Source organism: Azolla caroliniana, unplaced genomic scaffold (assembly GCF_043228905.1).
Source record: "Azolla caroliniana isolate FFs.n. ecotype wild unplaced genomic scaffold, voAzoCaro1.0.p SCAF_3, whole genome shotgun sequence".
Lineage (NCBI taxonomy): Eukaryota > Viridiplantae > Streptophyta > Polypodiopsida > Salviniales > Salviniaceae > Azolla > Azolla caroliniana.
Window position 1 is genome coordinate 21,048,156 of NW_028230438.1, and position 20,452 is coordinate 21,068,607.

Sequence of the window (20,452 nt, forward strand, 5' to 3'; positions counted from 1 at the left end):
TGTTGTGCTTGTGATTACCTTTGACCTCCCTCCCCTCTATTGCACACTAAACTTGTCCATACACTTGTTCGTACAGTGCATGTATCATCCACATCTTGTCATAAGGGATTTTAACTGCATAGTCGTTGTGAGATATGTTCCCTTGGTACACTATCAAAGGCCTCGTGGAAATCTACAAAACGGGAGGATATGGTTGGTGGTAGAGAAAGCTCTTCCATACCTTTAAAGCGCAAATGTGAGTTTTGCCTCAATCATCGCCCTATTACGTTTGGTGAATGTGTAATCAATCAACCATGATAATCTGGCAATATTTTTGTTGATGAGGGTCCTATGACTTATGGTTAGGCAAAATCATGCACATGGACTTATGGTTGGGCAAAATCATGCACATGGTCTTTGTTGGGAAGGACCTCCACCAAGGCCCTATGGAACATGTGTGTAAGGATAGGGGCAACCAAGTGTGTGCCTACCACATACGTGAGTGCTCTCATGGGCCAAATTTGGCCTTAGAAGAAGTTAATATATCTTTCTTCCTTTCTTTCTTTCTCCTTATGTTCCCGCATGTCCATGTTGAAGGCATCGAGACGACTCCTCAACTTTAAACAAGGTGTAGACAGTGGTGGCAAATATGGCAAGGCTCAAATGATCGTGGTAAAGGGAGGTGGGGCCCGGGGGGGGGGGGGGGGGGTGGGTTTGGCGAGGGAATGTGATGCTATACTTGGGTTCGAAGAGACAAAAGGAAGCATATCTTTTGGACCAAGCAATGCTGCTACAAACACCCACCACCACCAACCAAACCAAGAAAAGGAAGAAGAGAAGGAAATGAGGCACAAGAATCAAGCAAACACACCCATTAATCCCATCCATATGTATGTGTGTGTATGTATGCATGCATGCATGTATGTATGAATGTATGTATGTATGTATGCATGTATTTGTGAAATGTATGTATGTATGTCTATGTATATACGTATGCATGCATGTATGTATGTATGTAAGAAAATATGTATGTATTTATGTAAATGTATGCATGTATGTATGTATGTAAGAAAATATGTATGTATTTATGTATATGTATGCATGTATGTATGTATGTAAGAAAATATGTATGTATTTATGTATATGTATGCATGTATGTATGTATGTAAGAAAATATGTATGTATTTATGTATATGTATGCATGTATGTATGTATGTAAGAAAATATGTATGTATTTATGTATATGTATGCATGTATGTATGTATGTAAGAAAATATGTATGTATTTATGTATATGTATGCATGTATGTATGTACATGTATACCTCTATATGTATATATGTATGTATGTATGTATGTATGTACATGTATACCTCTTTGTGTATGTCTATGTATGCATGTGTGTATACATATATGTATGTACGTACACGTATGTATGCCTCTCTGTGTACATCTGTATGTATGTACATCTGTATGTATATGTATGCATGTATGATGTATGTATGTATGTACTGTGTACATGTATACCTCTCTGTGTGTACATATCTCTGTCTTCTCTGTTTCTTTTCTGTCTGATTGCGATTTCTCCCGCCATTTCCTTCCTCCTCCTCTGTTTGTTCGGGTCGGTGGAATTTCACAGGAAGTGAGGACAGACATGGAAGGCTTTCCCGCTTCGAATGGCTCCTCTTCTGTTCAGCAGCAGCAGCAGCAGACAGGGACTGAAGAAGAAGAAGAAGAAGAAGGAGGAGAAGGAGGAAGAAGAAGAATAGGAGAAGAAGAAGAGCAGGAGGAGGAGGAGGAAGAAGAAGAAGAAAATGTTGTTACTATCAAAGAATACGTCGACAGTCTCGAAGAGCAAGAACTGGTAAGAACGAAATCTTTTACTCTTCTTCTTCTTCTTCTTCTTCTCAAATTCCGTTAAAGTGGATCTTTGTTCACCACTGAATTTCCAGTCCGCATTCGGCGGGACTGGAATTCATACGTCGTTTCCTCTCTATGAATCATGATTTCGTGATAGAAAAAAAAAATACTCTCTCTCTCTCTCTCTGCATTTGAATTTTTTATGCACAAATCCATCGTGATTCTTATTCATGACTCTTCCCCGGATCTTACCTCACTCTCTGGCCGTTGTCTTCACGGTTTTACACCCATATCATAACATAATAACCGTAAATCCTATAGAACCCAAGTAGGATGATCCAATCAATCTCCCTGCGGATGCTCATAATGCATCAATCTTTGTCTTTCTTTCTCAACATCTCCCGGATTGATCGACCAAAGGCACCTCTTTGATTAGGTCTACAGGTTTTCTCCAAACAACGTTTCATCAGGTCGTTTCAGGTAATTGTGGTGTGGATTTATCCATCAGTGTATTCTGCACCTTTTATCACATGGTTGGCGGCAACATAGAATAAGCATGTACACTACGTTTACCTTTTGGGATCTTTAGTTCTTCTTCCATCTGGTCCTTGCCAAAGGCATAATGGATGGTCAATAAACCCTGTCCAATTCTGTATAAATGAAGCAGATGCCATCAAATAGTGCAAATGGATCCACTGGAAAGCATAGTTGTACAAAGTGGGAGACAAAAAAGAAGCAGGAATCAATCTTTTCTTTAACTGTAAAATGGTGTTTCTGCGAAATCTTTTTATAGTTTGGTTTGTTTTCTGTTTTCTTTATTTCCCTCCATCTCTTCTTATTGCACAAGTTTCATTTTTTTCACTCTTACAACTTGAACTTATCACATACATATTACATGCACACTCTCTTAATCTCCGTTTCTACCTTCCTCTATCCCATCTCTTCTTATTTGCAATTTGAATCTTTGTTAAGGCAACTCGCAACCTTTACTGCTGTCATATAGCCACATCCTGTTCTACTATTGTAGAATTTGTAATCCGTATGGACTAGTGTAATTCAAGAATACACTAAAGAAGTAATGATTGGTGAATTTAGACTATATGGAATTTCAAAGACTGGGTACACATTATTTGTGGGTACATTTGCTTCCAGTCCATAGGACATTTTGTTTTTATTGGGAGGATTCTGCGTCCCCATTCATTGTAGGTGTTATCTATGGATTTTCACTGTATAATTAAAATGCTGCATTTGAGGAACTAATTCAGGCTCAAGTTTAGATTCTGTTCATAAGTCAAATTGCTGCATAGAGGACACTGTCTAGGGCAGTGATACAGAGATTAATGCACAGCTCATTGGTGGATCTCAAGTCAGCATAAATGGCATTGCTCAGATTGTTCATGAATCAGCTTACTCCATAAAGAACATTTACACAATCCATGACATGCGTACACCCTACAGCCTATAATGCATCACTCATTTGTTGAACAGAACCTTTGTCTTGAAAGTCATATGAATGCATACATGATTGCTATGTGTCCGATGTTCTCTTTCATGATGCTTAAAGAATGTGCATCTTTCATGCATGATATTTATAACTTGGACAGATTTTTATTTATAAAGGATTTTCTCATTCATATTGTATGATAATTTCATGTTTAATGGTATGTGTCTTCACAGCCTTGCATGCATTATGTGCGAAACTCTTACATGATTCATAGTTAATGTTTTTATTAGAGTTTCATGCTTAAAGCTATGTAATTTTCATGCATCAGGTGTAAAAATTTTGTAATGTCTTAACATAACTAGATTTTGCATTTATAAAGTAAGTAAGCATAACCCAGATCTGGTGTTTCTCATTCATGTAGGAGAAAACTATTTGTGTTTAAAGTTTCAAGCTAAACTATATATGAGTCCTAACCTGGCTGGATCATTAATTTTGATGAAGGAAGTAGACATGATCCTTGGTGGAGATGATGGGAAGGAATGCACCTATCCAAAAGGTTACCTACCAAGGCAAGCTGTATTCTCCTGCATTACCTGCTGTCCTGAGGGCAATGCAGGCGTTTGCGTTGCTTGTTCTATGGCATGCCATGATGGTCACGAGGTATGATTTTATCTTCTAACACACATTGATTCTTATGTTATTGATCATTTATATTCGTGTCTTAATTTTCTCTGGAGTTATAGATATATCTGCCCATACATAAATGGAATTCTGGAATTATGCTTTTTTTAAGGTCATAGAAATCTGGACAAGGAGGCACTTCCGATGTGATTGTGGTAATTCCAAGTTCGGTGTAGGGATATGTAAGCTTTTCAGCAGCAAGGATACGGAAAACAGTGAAAATGTGTACAATCAGAACTTCACTGGTGTATATTGTACTTGTAAACGACCATATCCAGACCCCGATTGTACAGAGGATGTAGGAGAGATGCTACAGTGTTGTGTGTGTGAGGATTGGTTTCATGAAATCCATCTTGGTCTAGCATCAGCTGATGAGGTGCACAGAACATGCAATGCACTTGCTTTCATTTATTTTTATTTTGGGGGGGAGAGGTCTTGTCAATACTCTTATCTTCACTGCATGAAATTCCCAAAAATTACCATAATATTTTCAAAATCCCTAAAAAAGTCTGACAAGAATCATTGAGAGAGAAATCTTCTGGGAGTGAATTTGAAAATATGAGAGGGTTATTTTGGGAAATTTATGAGAAATGAAGAGTTTTTATTCTCTGAGTTTTAAAAAATCAGATTTTGTTTAGAATCTGTGAAAATACAAGAGTTATTTTTAGGAATTTGATGGATATTTTGGCAAGTCTCCTTGTTTTTTCCCCTACATAGTGTTTCCATATTCCATATATAACATAGATTGTTGAAAATTTTCTTTCAGGTTCCACGAGATAATGAAGGGGGACCCTTGTTTGAGGAGCTCATATGTCAATCATGTGCATCTTCTCTAGACTTTTTGTCATACTATGATGAAGTCTTGGTGCCATTTACTGGTGTAAGCAGTAACCATAAAGAGGGTGAATTAATAGGAACAATTTGTGGAGAGACAACAGATTTTGCACATAGTATTGTAGATATAGATGGTTGTCAGACTTCCCCTGCAAATTCATTGAAAGAACCTTCTTCTTTAGATTCGAAGAGTCATCCCAATCCTACTCTAGAAGGGAATATAAACCTGGGTCATGAAAGAGATGGCTTTGATGAACCAGGAACTCAAACTGACATAAATCGACTGGGTTGCAAATTAAGACCAAGAGAGGATTTGTCTTACACAAAGGGAAACTGTACAATATTTGATGAGAAGTATTCAAAAGATAATAACAATGGAGAATCGAGCAGCATCCACACTAGTTCTGGTAGAGCTTTATTTCTGAAGAGAAATTGGCGATCTGAATTGTGCCAATGTGATGTTTGTTGTGGGATGTATTCGAAGAAGGGTGTAAGCTTTTTGATAGACCACAATGATACACTAATAAAATATGAGGAGACAGCAAAGCTGAAAAGGAAAGAAAAGATGGAGGCAACCAATGGGCATGATCTATCATTTCTTAATGGCCTTGGTCACACAGGACAGATCGAATTTTTACACGGGCTTAATGACATGACAACCGAACTTTCAGCTTTCTTTGTATGTGTATCTTTTTTCTTTTTCGTTTTCTCATGAATTAGTAGGCTTTATTTATAATGTTGTAGGTTTGTAATGATAACATAATAGAATGAATGGGTTTATGTATATTCAGGCATCACGCGAAGCTGGGAAAGCAATAACGAGTGCCGATATCTATGGCTTCTTCGACAATTTGAAGAGGAAACGAGCGCGTTTGAATGAGCAATAAATCCATACATCTCATTGTATAATTTTAGTTTGTTTATCAGAGGTACTCCATCAATGTTGTGAAGTATTTTCTTGATGCCATGAAATTTATACTTAAAGAGCTCATATTCACTGAATCTGAATTGATTTTTATTGGTCTCTTAGTGATCTCTTATACTTTTGGTTTTATATAATCTAGTCTCAAAATCTACTTTTTTCTATTTAAATTGTTCTCACAAGGTTTAGGTTCACTCATTGAATGGAACACCGGGATTCTAGTATTATGCATACGGTCATTATCATCAAAGTGAGTTCTATCCTTTGCTACAACATTACAAATATATAATATATTTAGTTAATATTTGTTCCGTAGTATGTTGGTTTATAATTGAAATCTTTTGCCGCGATGTATTTGATGTGATGATGCCGTTTCCATCGATTTCAGTTATGCTAACCGCTTTTACATGATTACCGAGTATTATGATCTACTTTTGAAACAAAAGCTTCTTTTCTTTTCATTTAAATGTTTTAAACTGCATTAGTTAATCTAAGCGAGGATATGTATATTTTGTGTGTGGTATATATGGTATATATGTATGGCATGCTCAGAAGGTTGGGCTATATTGAGTGTGGTCAATCAGGTAAACAAACAATATATATATGTTCTCAGCACAAAATGCTTTTTGTGTTGATCAAGCAATTCAAGTTTCTTCTGTTTTCTGTATTGATCAAGCAATTCTAACTTCTGCTATTATGTCACCTAAAACCATTGAAATATAGGATGACATTGATTTGTAGTTTTGTCCCAATGTTCAAGATAGTTTTATCTAGAGCTTTTACCAAGGTAACATAGTTAAACAAAAATAATGCATCATTAGTTGGAAAGGACATCGGTCACGCTACATTTGTTAACAATTGTCAACTTGTCATAACCAATAATATATCATTTATTGGGGACACTAATCCAACATTACATTTGTTTAGCAATTATTGGATAAGTGTCACCTTTTATTTGTGCATTGATGTATGAAATTTCCACTGATGATGGGAACAACTTTTTGTATTGAAGATCAAGTATTCTATCCAAGAACAGCAGAAACCCTATCTTCTGCCATGAGATATCAATTGTCCCCTAACATGATGAGATTATTGTGCCAAAGCTGGAGTTAAATATAAGGGGTTGGCTTCTCAATGCAAGTTGGAAATTGTCTATACTGTTTGATGTGTGCATTCCAAGGGAATTGTCACCTACAAGATTGTTTGGAGAAATGAAGCTTTGTCTAAAAATGTGGTAAAAATATTCAAGCTTGGAAAACCCATTTAGAAAGCAATTTGTGAGACGCCCATAATGAAAGCCCACTACACATTGAATGTCCAAATAGATCTAGGAATTAGGAAACGGTGTCTACTATGTTCTAGTGACTTCTTGCAATAAAGTCAACTTTTCTAACACTCGACATCTCATAAACTATCCATTCATGCATATGGACTCATTTGTGATAGACATAACATGTTTTCACGTTGACAAGGCTCTTATGTCCTTTAAATGATCGACATACCTCAAGTGAAGAATCAATAACTGATTGGACTGCCCATTCCAAACGATAATACAATCTTTGATTGTATTACACAATCCGACACTCTCTACCAAAGCAGTTGTCAAATGATTGGCTATCATTGACCCAGAACATGTCACTTATTTATCACTCTTCCCTACATTCCACTACAAAGCTATTATCTTTCTTTTTCCAATTTTGATCCCAACTTTCAAACTCAATAAGCTACCAACTCTCCATGATTGGAACTCAATAAGCTTCCATTAAGTATTTTTGGAGTACATGCGTGCGTCCATGGAACTCAAGTGAGGCCTAGTCTTTCCTTCCTTTGCCATTACCAAAACAATGTTGAAGTTATGAAGCTATCAATAGCCTTCATAGACCATGGTAATAGCAACAAATAATGTGACACCTTAGGAAGCATTCTTATCACAGAATTTTAACTCGCATATAGAGCAAGCATGGGTGTTTCTTCACATGCTAATTTTTTCCTTGATTTTTTGGGATATCCACTAAATGAGCATTTCATATTAGCAACTTTCATACAAGTTGGATACCATAATCCTACCCAACCAAGCCCATGCAAATTCCTCTTCATACATTACGGCAAACAAGTTCCAAACTTTCATAGCTTTCCTAATATCTTCCTACGTTCTGCCCTAAAACAAAAAATGGTCATTTGCCAAAGTCTCTCGCCAACGCAAGGATCTCTTAAAGGTAGTAATAACCCAACAAAATTCTTCCACCTTTGCCATAGTATGCATTGATGCAACATTATCAAATAGGATGCAAAGCAATCGCAAACAGTAAGAGAATTACTAGGCACCCTTGACTCGATGATTTTCTAAGTGGAATGGGTTGTTCTTTGTCTCTCTAGAACATTGGTAATATTAATACACTTGAAAACCACTACATTGTTGCAACAATTAATTTAATGCCATCGTGATATTGGTGGTGGGACATGTTGAGGCGCTAATAGATATGAAGAACACATGGTCAAGGAGAGAATCTCCACTTCCTCATGTGTAGAATTCCCAAATCAATTTTCCCTTAAACTTCCATTGCATTCCTTGAACTCCATGTCTATATTAAACTGCAAGCATTTTGCATATTTCAATTATGACACAATCCCTACCTCAATAAGCTAAAAAGAGGTGACAACTATCTTGGTGTCAAGTAAGAAGGTGACAATTGTCTCCCAAACCTGAGAAATATAGTCGCAAATCTTACACTTAAAATATGAAACAATGAGGACACCCTAATTGAGTTGTTGTATTATTGCCAATCCATGCCTTTTTACAGCTTATCCTACAAGTAGACTCTAAACCACCTATTTCCAAGTAAAGATTTTTGCTAGAAATGGCAATTTAGAATGCAACCTACACTGACACCATCCATGTCAAGTCTTATTTAAATGCCATTCTTGTTCAAAGTTTAACATCAAATGATAACCATTAAAGGTTGAACCCCCTCCAAATCACCGCTCTCCAAGCAAACGATTTTACCAAAAATGGCACATTATATTACTAGCTACATTGTACTATCGACGTGATCCCAAAGTCACTTATTTGCATGGGAACCTTGTTGAACCTCATACTAGGGATAAAAGCGGTTCGGGCAGCTCCACAAAGCGGTGATACTGGCGCATGAAACATGCGGGTGTTTTCAAAGGCATGAGCAAGGACAGCGATCTGTACAACATTGGCCAGGCGCATGTCTCATGGTCGTCCGCATCGAGCCCCCGTGCAACAAATGTAACTACTACTACTACTACTACTACCACCACCACCACTAACTAGACTACTAACTACTATTGACTACCACTAACTAGACTACTACTATTAGTGACTGCCACTAACTACTATTAACTACCAGTAACTAGACTACTAACTACTATTGACTACCACTAGCTAGACTACTAACTACTATTGACTACCACTAACTAGACTACTAACTACTATTAACTACCACTAACTAGACTACTAAACTACTATTGACTACCACTAACTAGACGACTAACTACAATTGACTACCGCTAACTAGACTACTAACTACTACTAACTACCACTAACTAGACGACTAACTACAATTGACTACCGCTAACTAGACTACTAACTACTACTAACTACTACTAACTACCACTAACTAGACGACTAACTACAATTGACTACCGCTAACTAGACTACTAACTACTATTGACTACCACTAACAGACTACTAACTACTATTAACTACTACTAACTACTACTAACTACCACTAACTAGACTACTAACTACTACTGACTACCACTAACTAGACTACTAACTACTATTAACTACCACTAACTACTATTGACTACCACTAACTACTACTGACTACCACTAACTACTACTGACTACTACTAACTACTATTAACTACCACTAACTAGTGCTTCTCCATGGAGTGGAGTGGAGTGGAGTGGAGTGGAGAAGAAGACGTGTGTGTGAGATGGGAGATGGAATAAGAAAGCAAGAATTGTGGGCATTTGAAGGCCACACAAACAATAACTAAGCCCAGGGCCCTCTCTCTCTCTCTCTCTCTCTCTCTCTCTTGAAGATCCTTCTTCCTCCTCCATTATCGCCATTAACTGTAACCCTAAAATGGCCTCCTCTGTGGTGAACCTTCGTCCCTCCATCTGCTCTCAGCATCACCATCACCATCAACAGAGCATCGCCTTTCTAGCTCGCAATGGCTCTTCAGGTTCGTCAGGGAATCCTTGTCGCTTCTCTTCGCCGTTTTCTGCATGGAATACTTCTTTCTTTTTGCTTTGATTTCTTTCTTTGTTAGTTGGAGCGCTTTGTCTTTTTGGTCTTCATTTCTAAGAAGAAGAAGAAGAAAAAGAGGGAAGAGGGAAGATCAGCTCTTGTCTCTCTCTTTTTCTGCTACAATTAGGTCTAGCTTTTCCCATTGGAACTAAGATTGTTTCTGTTTGCTAGCTCTCATATGAATTTGTTATCTGCATTCCTGTAAGAAGACCTACGAAGATTAGTTAAGAGGAGACAAGAAGATGACCATAGCTCTTGTGTTTCCCATCCGAGCTAAAGACTAGTCCTTTCAACTCATGGGACACAAGACCAGTTCTTGCATTTTGTTTCGGATTAAAAGAAAAGCTTAGTTTTTTCTCGTTTATACTACTACTAGTTCCTGAATTCTCTTGCTTTCTTCATGTATCCCTCTTTTGAACTGTAATTTCTGGGAGACTAAATAATTTGTTGTTACTTCTTAATTGGATCTCTCTCGTTTGTTCTTGCGTCTTCTCACACAGAAGTAGCCATTTATTGTAAAAAATACCTGTGTTTTTCTTCTGAGTTACATCAAGTCCACAAGTGTGTGTTGCAAGAAGAGAGAAGATAAGCGTTGTGGTTTTCCGTTTTCATTGGAGCTTGGTATATCATATGTAATGGGAGGTATCGCTTTTGTTCCTGATATAAATTTGTTAAAAGATTTTCTGTAGTTTTGTTTATGGATGAGAACCAATTTTTGTACTGATTTAGACATAAGAGTAGCAATTTAGAAGAACTTTAATGCATAAACCATCACATCGATAGTCCTAATGGTGAGGATACGGAAGGTGTTCCTTACATTAGGTTTGTAGAATTGTAGTATGTATTATTGAATATTTCTTTCAATACCCGTCAATATTTGAAAAATGTGGAATTGATTGCATCATGAATATGTGATAAATATGAACTATCATTTTCTGTAAAGAAAGCCTGGACCCATATTGCGAAAGGTAAATGGCTTACCCTATTAGAAACCTTACGTTGCATTCATTAGTTCGTGCGATAGGCTGCTTTTCCCTTATCATCATTTTTAAAAGACCACATATTGATGATTGATGGTTGATGACATATATCGTTCTTGATACAAACTTTCGATCATTTTTTGCAGGTCTAGCAATGTGCCCTAAACTCCATCGATGTAGTAGTTCAAAGTCCTCTTTTGTAGGAAGAAGCCAGTGTGTGTTTGAGGGGCATACCATCTCAACTGCAGGATCGAGCAACGTTCGAACCCTAATAGTTTCCATGGCAAAACCAGTTATCCAATTCATTAAAGGAATTGATGAACAAACTGTCCCCGATGTTTCTCTTACCAGATCAAAAGATGGAAGCAATGGTGTCGCAACTTTCTTGTTCGACCAACCATCTGTGTTTGATTCATCTCGAGAGCTAGGAGATATAACTGGTCTCTACATGGAAGACGAAGAGGGAGTAATGCAAACTGTTGACGTCAGTGCAAAGTTCGTCAATGGCAAACCTGCAAAGATTGAGGCGAGATATGTCATGAGAACTATAAAGGATTGGGATCGATTCATGCGCTTCATGGAGCGCTATGCTGAGGCAAATAACCTTGGATTTGTGAAGAAATGATGAATGATAAACATAATGAGCAGTGTTTGTGTACTGAAAATGGCCTTTGGATTTTGTGAAGAAAATGAACATCAGGGGGGAGGGTATTTGCCTCTGCTTTTGCCAAGAAAATGAACAATTAGTTCATTGGCTTGTGGATGTTGTATCCTATTTCTAGTTGGAGGTTAAACCTTTGCTTTCCTTTTTTCTACATGAGAATATGCTCAAAAGCATACCGAATTGTAACACTAATAATAATATCACACATCATCCTTGTAATCATTTGAGCTTTCTGGTGATGTTTTATTTTTTTGGTTTGAACTCCAGTAAGACCATTTATTTTATTTAGTCAAATGTGGAGAATGCATCTGTGTGGGTGGAATAATTTAAGATCATTTTATTTATGCCACTGGTTTAATAATGCATGAGGTGGGTGGAATGATTTTAGAGATGGTTGCGCTCATGAAATACATAACTAATATGTTGAGGGGACATCAACTTGAGGTTGGTTGGTTGGCGTGGTCACCAAGTGCTTTGTGTGAATCAGTCATAGCAAGCAATGATCTCCATGCTCATAATCATATGGCCATGCCTTATATCCTGGGGATCATGTTCATGACCTTTATTGTTGTCAACATTCCTCTGCACACTCGTGGCTTATGGAAGTTTGCAATGCATGATTACTGTTGCATCTAATATACTAATACTGAGGGCTGATTCTCTACTGTTTTCAAGCTCAAGCAAGATTTGGCATTGCTAGTGGACACCCTAGTATCCATCCACATATAGCTATTTTACATCCACAATTGCAATCTATTTTACACCCACAATTGTGATTTAAAGCTTCAAAACCATCAAAGATATAGAAATTGAGCAAAAAATATCAAAGATCAAAAGGACTACTGTATATCACATTTAGATAAAGATCGAAACCCAAATTTACCAAGAAACAATCTTGTTGCAATACAGACGAATCACTGAGATGACTTTTCAGGGTTTTGCGCAACCCATTTAAATTTGCACATAGATTGCTGTGAACTTGCAAAATTATATTCACTTGCCATATAACATTATACATCTCTAATACTACATATCATTGAAAACGAGCATCTTTCCACTTCATTTTACTCTCAAAATTTCTGTTTTTCAATGTAAAAATATTACAAATTGTTCTACTGGGAGACTTTCATACAGAGATTGTAACTGAATCCGGTTCTATTTGCTCAATATAAATGCAAGAATATTCTATTATGCACACGATATGTAAACGGAATTAATGGTAAGGGGATAATTTTAGACAACCTTCTGCTACTTAAGAAGTGGTTTTGGTACTGGGGAGATAAGTTTAGATCCCGTTTGCACCATCCACGCTCTCATATGTGGCCCATCATGTATAATATGTCATGTATATGTGTATGAAGACGAAAGAGAGAGAGAGAGAGAGAGAGAGATGATCATTAAATCTTGTATTCATTAACATGCATCCACTTTGTAGCTGACCACTTGTTGCCACTTATGACCGGACATCCACCTATCAAAAGCAAATTAGTCTAATAGAAAGATTCAAGGACTTCATTAATACGCGAAAAGAATTGTATTACCATGAAGACTAGATGGATCTAAGGATGCATCTGGCCTCGTGCTCCAAAATAACAGTGCATCACCAAGTTTGGGCTGTATAGATAACCCATCTTTTGCACATTCAGATAGACCGCTTTGTGTAAGAATTCTACTGTAATTCATATTAGCTGATGGGAAAACCGTCTCACCACCATCTTCTACATCTGAACTACATACATGAAAAACATATCTAATTGGCATGCTTAAGATCCCTTCACATTATGCTAGAAGACAACAAGAAAACATAACATGTTTGTCAATACAGAAGTATTGTAATCCAAAACATTTCACACTAGGTGATGGAGATACAACACTTATTTTTTCTCTATACATTTTCTCTATATATATGTTCCAGACGTTTAGTTTTAGCAAGCTACAGTACAAAGCGTTTTTCTTTTTCTTATTTTATTCATTTTGAAATTTTTGTCAAGTCTCAGACGCCATGTATATATCTTTCTTTATTCTTCTACATGTGCCCCCAACATTTTGTCTAGTGGTTACACCACCCTTGGTAGAAAAAGCTTTTCGGTAGAAGAGGTATGACTTTTTGTTTTGATTAGTTGTTTTCCTATCCCATTGAGAGAGAGAGTGAGAGATAGACAGATAGACAGAATGTTTTTCACTATTTGGGTCCTCCATGACTTGAGAGAAGACGCAGAGAGAATGTTTTTCACTACCTTGCAGAAGGAGGTACCACTTTTAGTTTTGATTGGCTGTTGAGAGAGAGAGAGAGAGAGAGAGTTGGCCAGATGGATGTAGCTCAGTTGTTAAGGTTGTTTGGCAGAGACCAGATGATCTTGTGTTCAAACCCTCCATTCAACACTAGCATCCTATTAAATTAATACATATGGTGTTATAGAAAAGTGTGAAAGAAGAACCTTGAACCCAAGGCCTACGATAAGCAGTCTTAACAACTTGCCACTAGAATATGCTAATTATGATAAAGACAGACAGAACGAACCCAATTGGTAAGGTTATTTGACGAAAACATGAAGGCCATGCGTTCGACCCCTATATTCTGCAGTGGGATCTAGTAGTACATATGTTGAGCTTTTGAGCCCGGGTGTGCATAGGTTAGTAAAAAAGTTGCATATCGCTGGGCATAAAGCAAGTATGGTTATTTGCTACTGTAAGTATGTGATATGTACAGGGTGGGTCCAAGAAAGGTGGATTTCTTCCACCCAGATGTGCTCAAGAAGTAATGCTATGAAAATCATCGCACATGAAACAAAAAAAATCATCACATGTGCAACAAAATCCCCACAACAAACATGTTGCACATTATGCAAGAAAAATTTTGAACATGAAGGGAAGAAGAAGATACATACAGATACATTAACAATGTCGCCATACGTTGCCCGCCATTCTTTATATTAATAGTATCTTGGAAGTAATCATAATGCGCTTCATACTTCTGCCCAACTTCATAATGCAAAACTTGGAGTCCTTCGCCATGCTCTATTTCCTCAAAAGATAAAACAATGTCTCTTTCAGATACTATGCTAAGCAACAATGGATAGAATGTGTTTGTCTTGAAAGTTGATTTTACCAGAAACATGATGAAAAATAGAGTTGCCATACCTACAGGAATGAATGAGAAATCAGCAATCCTCTTCTCTATCGATCTGATGATCTTATCTTGACCTCTGCTTAAGAATGTTCCTGAACTTGTACGCACCCTACATATAAACAATCAGGCTGATATATAGATATGATGGAAGGATTAACTAGACAATCTAAAATACGCAATGAATTATAATTTGAATAAAACAATATCTAGAATAACTACCTGCTATCTTTGCTCTTGCCAGTTTCACTGTCCACTACAGTTGACTTCACCATGTGAGGCTTTGCTAAACTTATTAAGTAATTGCATTCGTCCTCCAACTGCAAACCTCTCTCTCTCTCTCTCTCTCTCTCTCTCTCTCAAGCGTGTGGATGTTCCCAAGCCTTGCCTCCTTAGAGCTAAACCTAAAGGGAAGCCCCCAACTATCACTCTCCAAATAAAACCTTGATAAAATTTGCAACCAGGAATGCCAACCACGTTGAGTCAACCAAGTGATGCCACAAAATGATGGTACAATATGTTAATATTGACCAGTAAGAAATACTATTCAAGCACCAATCCAAGTAAGGTTGCTCATCTGACAGCACATGTAAATATCCTTGAAGCAATAATATGCTCGGCTCTTTTTGCCACATAAATCCATAATGTGACAGAATACATGATAAGCATTTGACTTCTTCAAACTCTATTAACCTTTGAGACTCAGAATTAACACCACCCACCTCTACAATCCCTAACTGAGATAACCAATTAAACAGACATCTCAATCTCTCATCCCTGCCAATATAACAATCAAGAAGAAAAACGCAATTCCTGTTGCAATGAATCACACTGATCTTGACTAGTTAGTGACGCCCACTCAAAATATGACAAAGCTTCTTGCCAAGAGAAGATCAACTGTTATGCATGCCAAACTTCAAGTGGAATATTTCCATTGATCATTTGCCGCCGTGATGCCTTAAGCTTAGTTCTCCAATGCATTAATCCATCCTATTTGATGAAATATTTCAACATGCATACCATGATTGAGTTTGCAAACACGTATCTCACACTAAAGAGAATAAACAAGGCATCAAATACATGTCCAAATGTACGGCAGCACCACCTAATCTCCTGGAATTGCTAAATGGTTCCAAGAAATCCTTGTAATTCCCATCTTATCCTTCTTCTGCACAACATGTTGAAGAGGTCACAATTTGATTGCAGTGAGTTCTTACAAGGGACTATATCTCTCACTCACTATAAAAAGGAAAGGTTTATATAGCAAGTGATTAAGACTATAGATTGTGGGAAAAACGGGCAGAGTTCAAATACTTGTCAACGCATATCATAGGCGACCATTAAATGTGGTTGGTAGGTGCCTCTCTCACTATAAAATGGGGAGAGGAGAGCTCATTGAGGGGTTTTTCCATTTTTCAAACTATCATGGTTGGCTCCCTAATGACAAAACAATTTGATGTATATGGAATCCAAGGTAAGTGCATGGGGTCAAAAAAATGGTAAGAGAGCTTATGGGCAAGCTAGCTTCTGAAAACACCATAGCACCATGGATCACCTTGTCACGCTTCAAGTATTAATGGAGGAAAGTTGCTTGAGAGGTAAGGGTTTATATTGTTGCTTCATAAACTTCAAGAAGCTTTGATATGGTACCTCATGAGCATCTTTGGAGGTGATGGGAGAACTAAAGGTGCCAGGTGAATGTAAGCTTGCAATTTCCCAAATCTATGAAAAGGCTATATGATGTGTACGTATGGGAGATGGAGTTTCAGATTTTTTCAACAACACAATTGGAAAAATTTCCTGTTCCAATTAGATGCAAGATATTGAAAAATAGTTTGAAAGATGGGATGCAACACACTTGCTTTACAATGCATCAATATATTCCTCTGTAAATGAGGCCTTTTTGTAATGCCAATGTATCATGACATGGGAAAAAATGTGGAAGCTCACACCTCACACATTTTACTACGTCTGTTGCACCTAACTACAAAACCATATTCTTCGTTGACCAAGGAAACCACACACATCAATACATATTAGAATCCATCCTATTTATTGCCTGTCATCTGAACCATTGTTTCCATGTGACTTACTTCACTCACTACGATGCTAGACAAGGCATTGGGGCACAAGTGATGAGAGTAGTCGACTATGCATACTTTGCCTTAAACAAGTTCAGGAGTTTGAACAAAGGCAGAGCATTGATAACTAAGCTTTAAACACATCTTTGACCAAACCCAATCCTTGTGCGAATTTATCTCACAATCACAATGTGCAATGTCAATTGTGACATTCATTGGTAAAGCTCTTGAACATCGAGAGACGCTACTCAATTTCATTTGTATTACATGAAAACATTACATTTTTGGTCCCATATGTCATATTTGACCTCCATGGACAATAATGAAATCTAACATATCTAGTAGTTTCACAAATTTTGTTTATTAGATTTAATTTGCAATTTTAAACTGCATGTTCCATGAAACAAGCCAATTCTTACAAGATTCAAAAGGCAATGGGAACATCACTATTTTTTTATCGAACCTACACCTTTCTTTTCATTTCTTGTAGTTTTACCATATAGTTCAACATTGAAAACATGTGAAAATTGTCAGCATTAAGTATGTCCAACATGCAATCAGAATATAATACCAAGAAGTTGTGGTAAACAAAAGCCCGCGGTTCCCAAGAGATCATTTCCACCCAAGCTTTTCTGTGCAAGAGTTCCCCATCCCTATCAACACATTCGATAGCATCAAATAGACACAAACAAAAATTCCTGTTTTTAGTATCATTGAAATCAAACAAAATTCCCTATAAGGATTTGCATGTCCAACAATGAGCATCAAGATCCATGTTCGCTATAAAAACTAGATTCTTTGTACCTCTTAGATAAATAAGAGCAGGGAATAAATATTCACAATCAATCAGAATAAGTGATGAAAAAGAAATCAAGAAAGAGCATATTCCACACAGAAAGAAAGAAATGTGTATCAGCCTCTATTAAAGCCTAAGATAAATCTAGTTTAAGCTCTATAATTATGGTATTTTACTATTTACACTATACAATATGATAAATTAGTGAAAACCATATTCAATCACTAATTGAAGCATAAAACTATCCAAACATTAAGATTTGATAGATTACATTAATAAGAAAATCCACGAATTTAGTAAGTAAAATTAAATCTATACAATGTCCACGTACTTTGCAGTTGTAGGGTGTGTGTGAACAACCCTGAATAAAGGTTAGAGATACATTCATGTGGCATATCATGTGGATGGCTATGGCCTGACACACTGTTTTAGGAATTTTTATATATAAGACTAGTTACCCTATTGTATGTACATTACTTCTTCTCCCCTTAATCTATTGGTATTCCTCTCTTTAGAGAGTGCTGCCTTTCATCATTGCACGTGGTTCACTTGAGTTACGTAGTGTGCGCTAGTGTAGGATATAGTTGAGCATGTTGCAAGAGAATGAGCTCAGCTCAAGAGATTGGTTTGGATGAATCCTTCTATATTCTTAATATTAGAGAATCATGTGATATTTAGCTGGCTTGGTTAATTAGGATTCTTAACTTTAAAAATCATCCTCCCTCCCAGTTTGTTTTCCCCTGTTTGATATTCAACCATCATCTGACCTTATTTGGCCATATTTTCACAACCAATTGAGGTGGTTGTGGGTCATCTTTTCATGGCCCCCCATCCGCATTGTGGGAAGAGGCCTTGTGCAAAAAGTCTTGATCAGGATTTCCGAATTGCATATGACCATATATGAAATGTGAAAGTAGATTATTGGATTCAGAGTACAATGCCCATAGTGTGGATATGAGAAGATGAGTATATACAAAGCCCCCAATGAAACCTTGGTAAATCAAGAAAAATTAATAAGCTTCAATAAAAATAGAGGGGCAACATAGAAGGAGAAATGCAGTAGCAGTTCAGCCTCAACAGGAGATGGAGGATACAACGAGAAAGAAAGGACTGCCACATGAGAGAAAAACTTTAGGGATGAGTACAAATAGACAGAGATTGCAAATTTCAGGAGCACAGAAGCACATTAAGTAGTTTTTCTTAAGCACTCTAGTATATTTAGAGACTTTGTTGCTTCTGTGTCTTTGTGTCATTTTATCCAAGTGCAGGTCCTAACTTTTGTAAAACTTAACATGAGCACCACAAACGAGAAGCAACAAGTGGACTGTGGAGTATAAATGGACTGAGACTTACAAATTTTCAACAGAATCGATGAAAGAAGTTAAACAGAGATTTCTGGAAAGTAGAATTGGAAAGCACAAAAGATCAGCAAATACATGTTGGAGCACAAATTCGGAGGTTGTGATATTGAGTCTGATATCTAGAGACTTGAAGTATTTTGTTTAAGGTTTGCATCTTGAAAATATGTGTGACAGCAAGAAATTGTGTCTATATGCAACAAGAGGATGTGTGTAGGCAGATGGGTCTTCCAAACTATAGTGTGGAGTCCATGTGCTTCAGGTTGTCTCAACTTAATGTGATATTTTTAATTCATATTGCATATTGTGTGTGAAATTTTGAAGGGAAAAATATTAAAGGTGAAGGTACTAAAATTCTCAAAAACAAAATTTCTTACAAAGAGGAAGAGAAAGAACGGCACTAGAAATGTGGTGGTATTGTATCTTTGGCACATGCTAGCCATAACCCCAAAGCCAGACAAGGCTTCTGGTGGAATGAAAAATAATAATGAAGACAAAAAATGTGCTTACTAGATCTATCCAATACAAACTAACCCAAACCTCACTTCAAACAAGGCTTATTACAATTAAGCAGAAGAAGAAGAATACAATTAAAAACACCATGTACCCAAATATGTAATTACTAGATCTATTCAATACATAGTAGCCCAAATTTTGAAAACCTGAATACAAGTCAGAACAAAAATAAGGAAGACACTAAGAAAGAAAAAAACTGACTTCTTCACAATTGAGTAAATGAAACAAAGATAGAAAGAATGAGATTTTGGAAGAAAACATAAAAAAGAACCTACTTTTTTCACTGTCGATTTTATGGAACAAACATGGAGTGTAAGTTGAGGGTAAAAAAACAAAAACAAACGCATATTGTACCTGGGCAAGTGTGGACGAGAGAGAGAGATTGCAGGTAAACTCAGGGAGACGGAAGCTCCATTAGAGATTTCTCCAGAAGGAGAAGAGGAAGAAGAGGATCCATTAGGAAGGGCGATGAAGCCAAACAAGACGAGACCAATAACTGAGAGGGACAGGGACAGGATGAGGAGGTATAATCCATATGATGGAACCTTTTGAGCGTGAGGTTGAAGACGAGGAAGAGCGCGTGCTCCTCTGGACATAGCTAGCTAGCGAGCGAGCGATCGAGATATGTACACAGCAGAGAAGAATCCTTTCAATCTTCCTTCCTGCTTTCCTTCCCCCTCTTCCTTTCCAAACGAACCTTCGCGCCAAATGGTTTGGTTTTGGTTTGGTTTTGGTTTGGTTTGGTTTGGTTTCAAAGCCAAGAAACCGGACCGAACCGAAACCGAAACCGAACCGGGCCCATCGCTACCTTTGCCTTCAGGCTGCATTCCTGTGTCTTCCTTCACCTTTTGAGTCTTATGTTATGTATGTATGTATTGTATGTACATATGTATCATATGTTATGCTCGTGACTAATTTGCCACTAAAAT

At 37.2% G+C, this 20,452-nt stretch overlaps 3 protein-coding genes across 4 annotated transcripts; 2 read left to right on the forward strand and 1 right to left on the reverse strand.

Moving 5' to 3' along the window:
- The first annotated feature begins 1,595 nt into the window (after positions 1-1,595).
- On the forward strand, positions 1,596-5,820 carry LOC147866520 (uncharacterized). The gene is made up of 5 exons (XM_087316971.1): positions 1,596-1,841; positions 3,783-3,941; positions 4,075-4,338; positions 4,729-5,475; positions 5,588-5,820. Exons 1-5 carry the CDS (start codon positions 1,632-1,634, stop codon positions 5,681-5,683), a joined length of 1,476 nt encoding a protein of 491 aa, XP_087173097.1. The 5' UTR covers positions 1,596-1,631; the 3' UTR covers positions 5,684-5,820.
- Positions 5,821-9,789: 3,969 nt separating this feature from the next.
- On the forward strand, positions 9,790-11,882 carry PSB28 (photosystem II reaction center PSB28 protein). The gene is made up of 2 exons (XM_087316972.1): positions 9,790-9,936; positions 11,128-11,882. The coding sequence occupies exons 1-2, from the start codon at positions 9,837-9,839 to the stop codon at positions 11,604-11,606; spliced, it is 579 nt and encodes a 192-aa protein (XP_087173098.1). The 5' UTR covers positions 9,790-9,836; the 3' UTR covers positions 11,607-11,882.
- Positions 11,883-12,688: 806 nt separating this feature from the next.
- On the reverse strand, positions 12,689-20,182 carry LOC147866522 (putative prolyl 4-hydroxylase 3). 2 transcript variants are annotated; one of them, XM_087316974.1, is made up of 7 exons: positions 19,878-20,182; positions 17,425-17,506; positions 14,995-15,092; positions 14,787-14,884; positions 14,540-14,663; positions 13,187-13,374; positions 12,689-13,116 (listed from the first exon to the last, which is right to left on the reverse strand). In XM_087316974.1, exons 1-7 carry the CDS (start codon positions 20,117-20,119, stop codon positions 13,043-13,045), a joined length of 906 nt encoding a protein of 301 aa, XP_087173100.1. In that variant the 5' UTR covers positions 20,120-20,182; the 3' UTR covers positions 12,689-13,042. The 2 variants fall into 2 exon arrangements, with proteins under 2 accessions (XP_087173100.1, XP_087173099.1); XM_087316973.1 differs by having other exon boundaries at positions 14,534-14,663.
- Positions 20,183-20,452: the final 270 nt, after the last annotated feature.

Coding starts and splice junctions, on each gene's coding strand:
- LOC147866520 (XM_087316971.1), top strand. CDS start 1,632: ATGGAAGGCTTTCCCGCTTCGAATGGCTCCTCTTCTGTTCAGCAGCAG. Junction 3,942..4,074: donor CATGCCATGATGGTCACGAG/GTATGATTTTAT, acceptor GCTTTTTTTAAG/GTCATAGAAATCTGGACAAG. Junction 4,339..4,728: donor GTCTAGCATCAGCTGATGAG/GTGCACAGAACA, acceptor ATTTTCTTTCAG/GTTCCACGAGATAATGAAGG.
- LOC147866522 (XM_087316973.1), bottom strand. CDS start 20,119: ATGTCCAGAGGAGCACGCGCTCTTCCTCGTCTTCAACCTCACGCTCAA. Junction 15,093..17,424: donor TTGTTTACCACAACTTCTTG/GTATTATATTCT, acceptor AGAGGTTTGCAG/TTGGAGGACGAATGCAATTA. Junction 14,885..14,994: donor GGCAAGAGCAAAGATAGCAG/GTAGTTATTCTA, acceptor GTTTATATGTAG/GGTGCGTACAAGTTCAGGAA.
- PSB28 (XM_087316972.1), top strand. CDS start 9,837: ATGGCCTCCTCTGTGGTGAACCTTCGTCCCTCCATCTGCTCTCAGCAT. Junction 9,937..11,127: donor AGCTCGCAATGGCTCTTCAG/GTTCGTCAGGGA, acceptor CATTTTTTGCAG/GTCTAGCAATGTGCCCTAAA.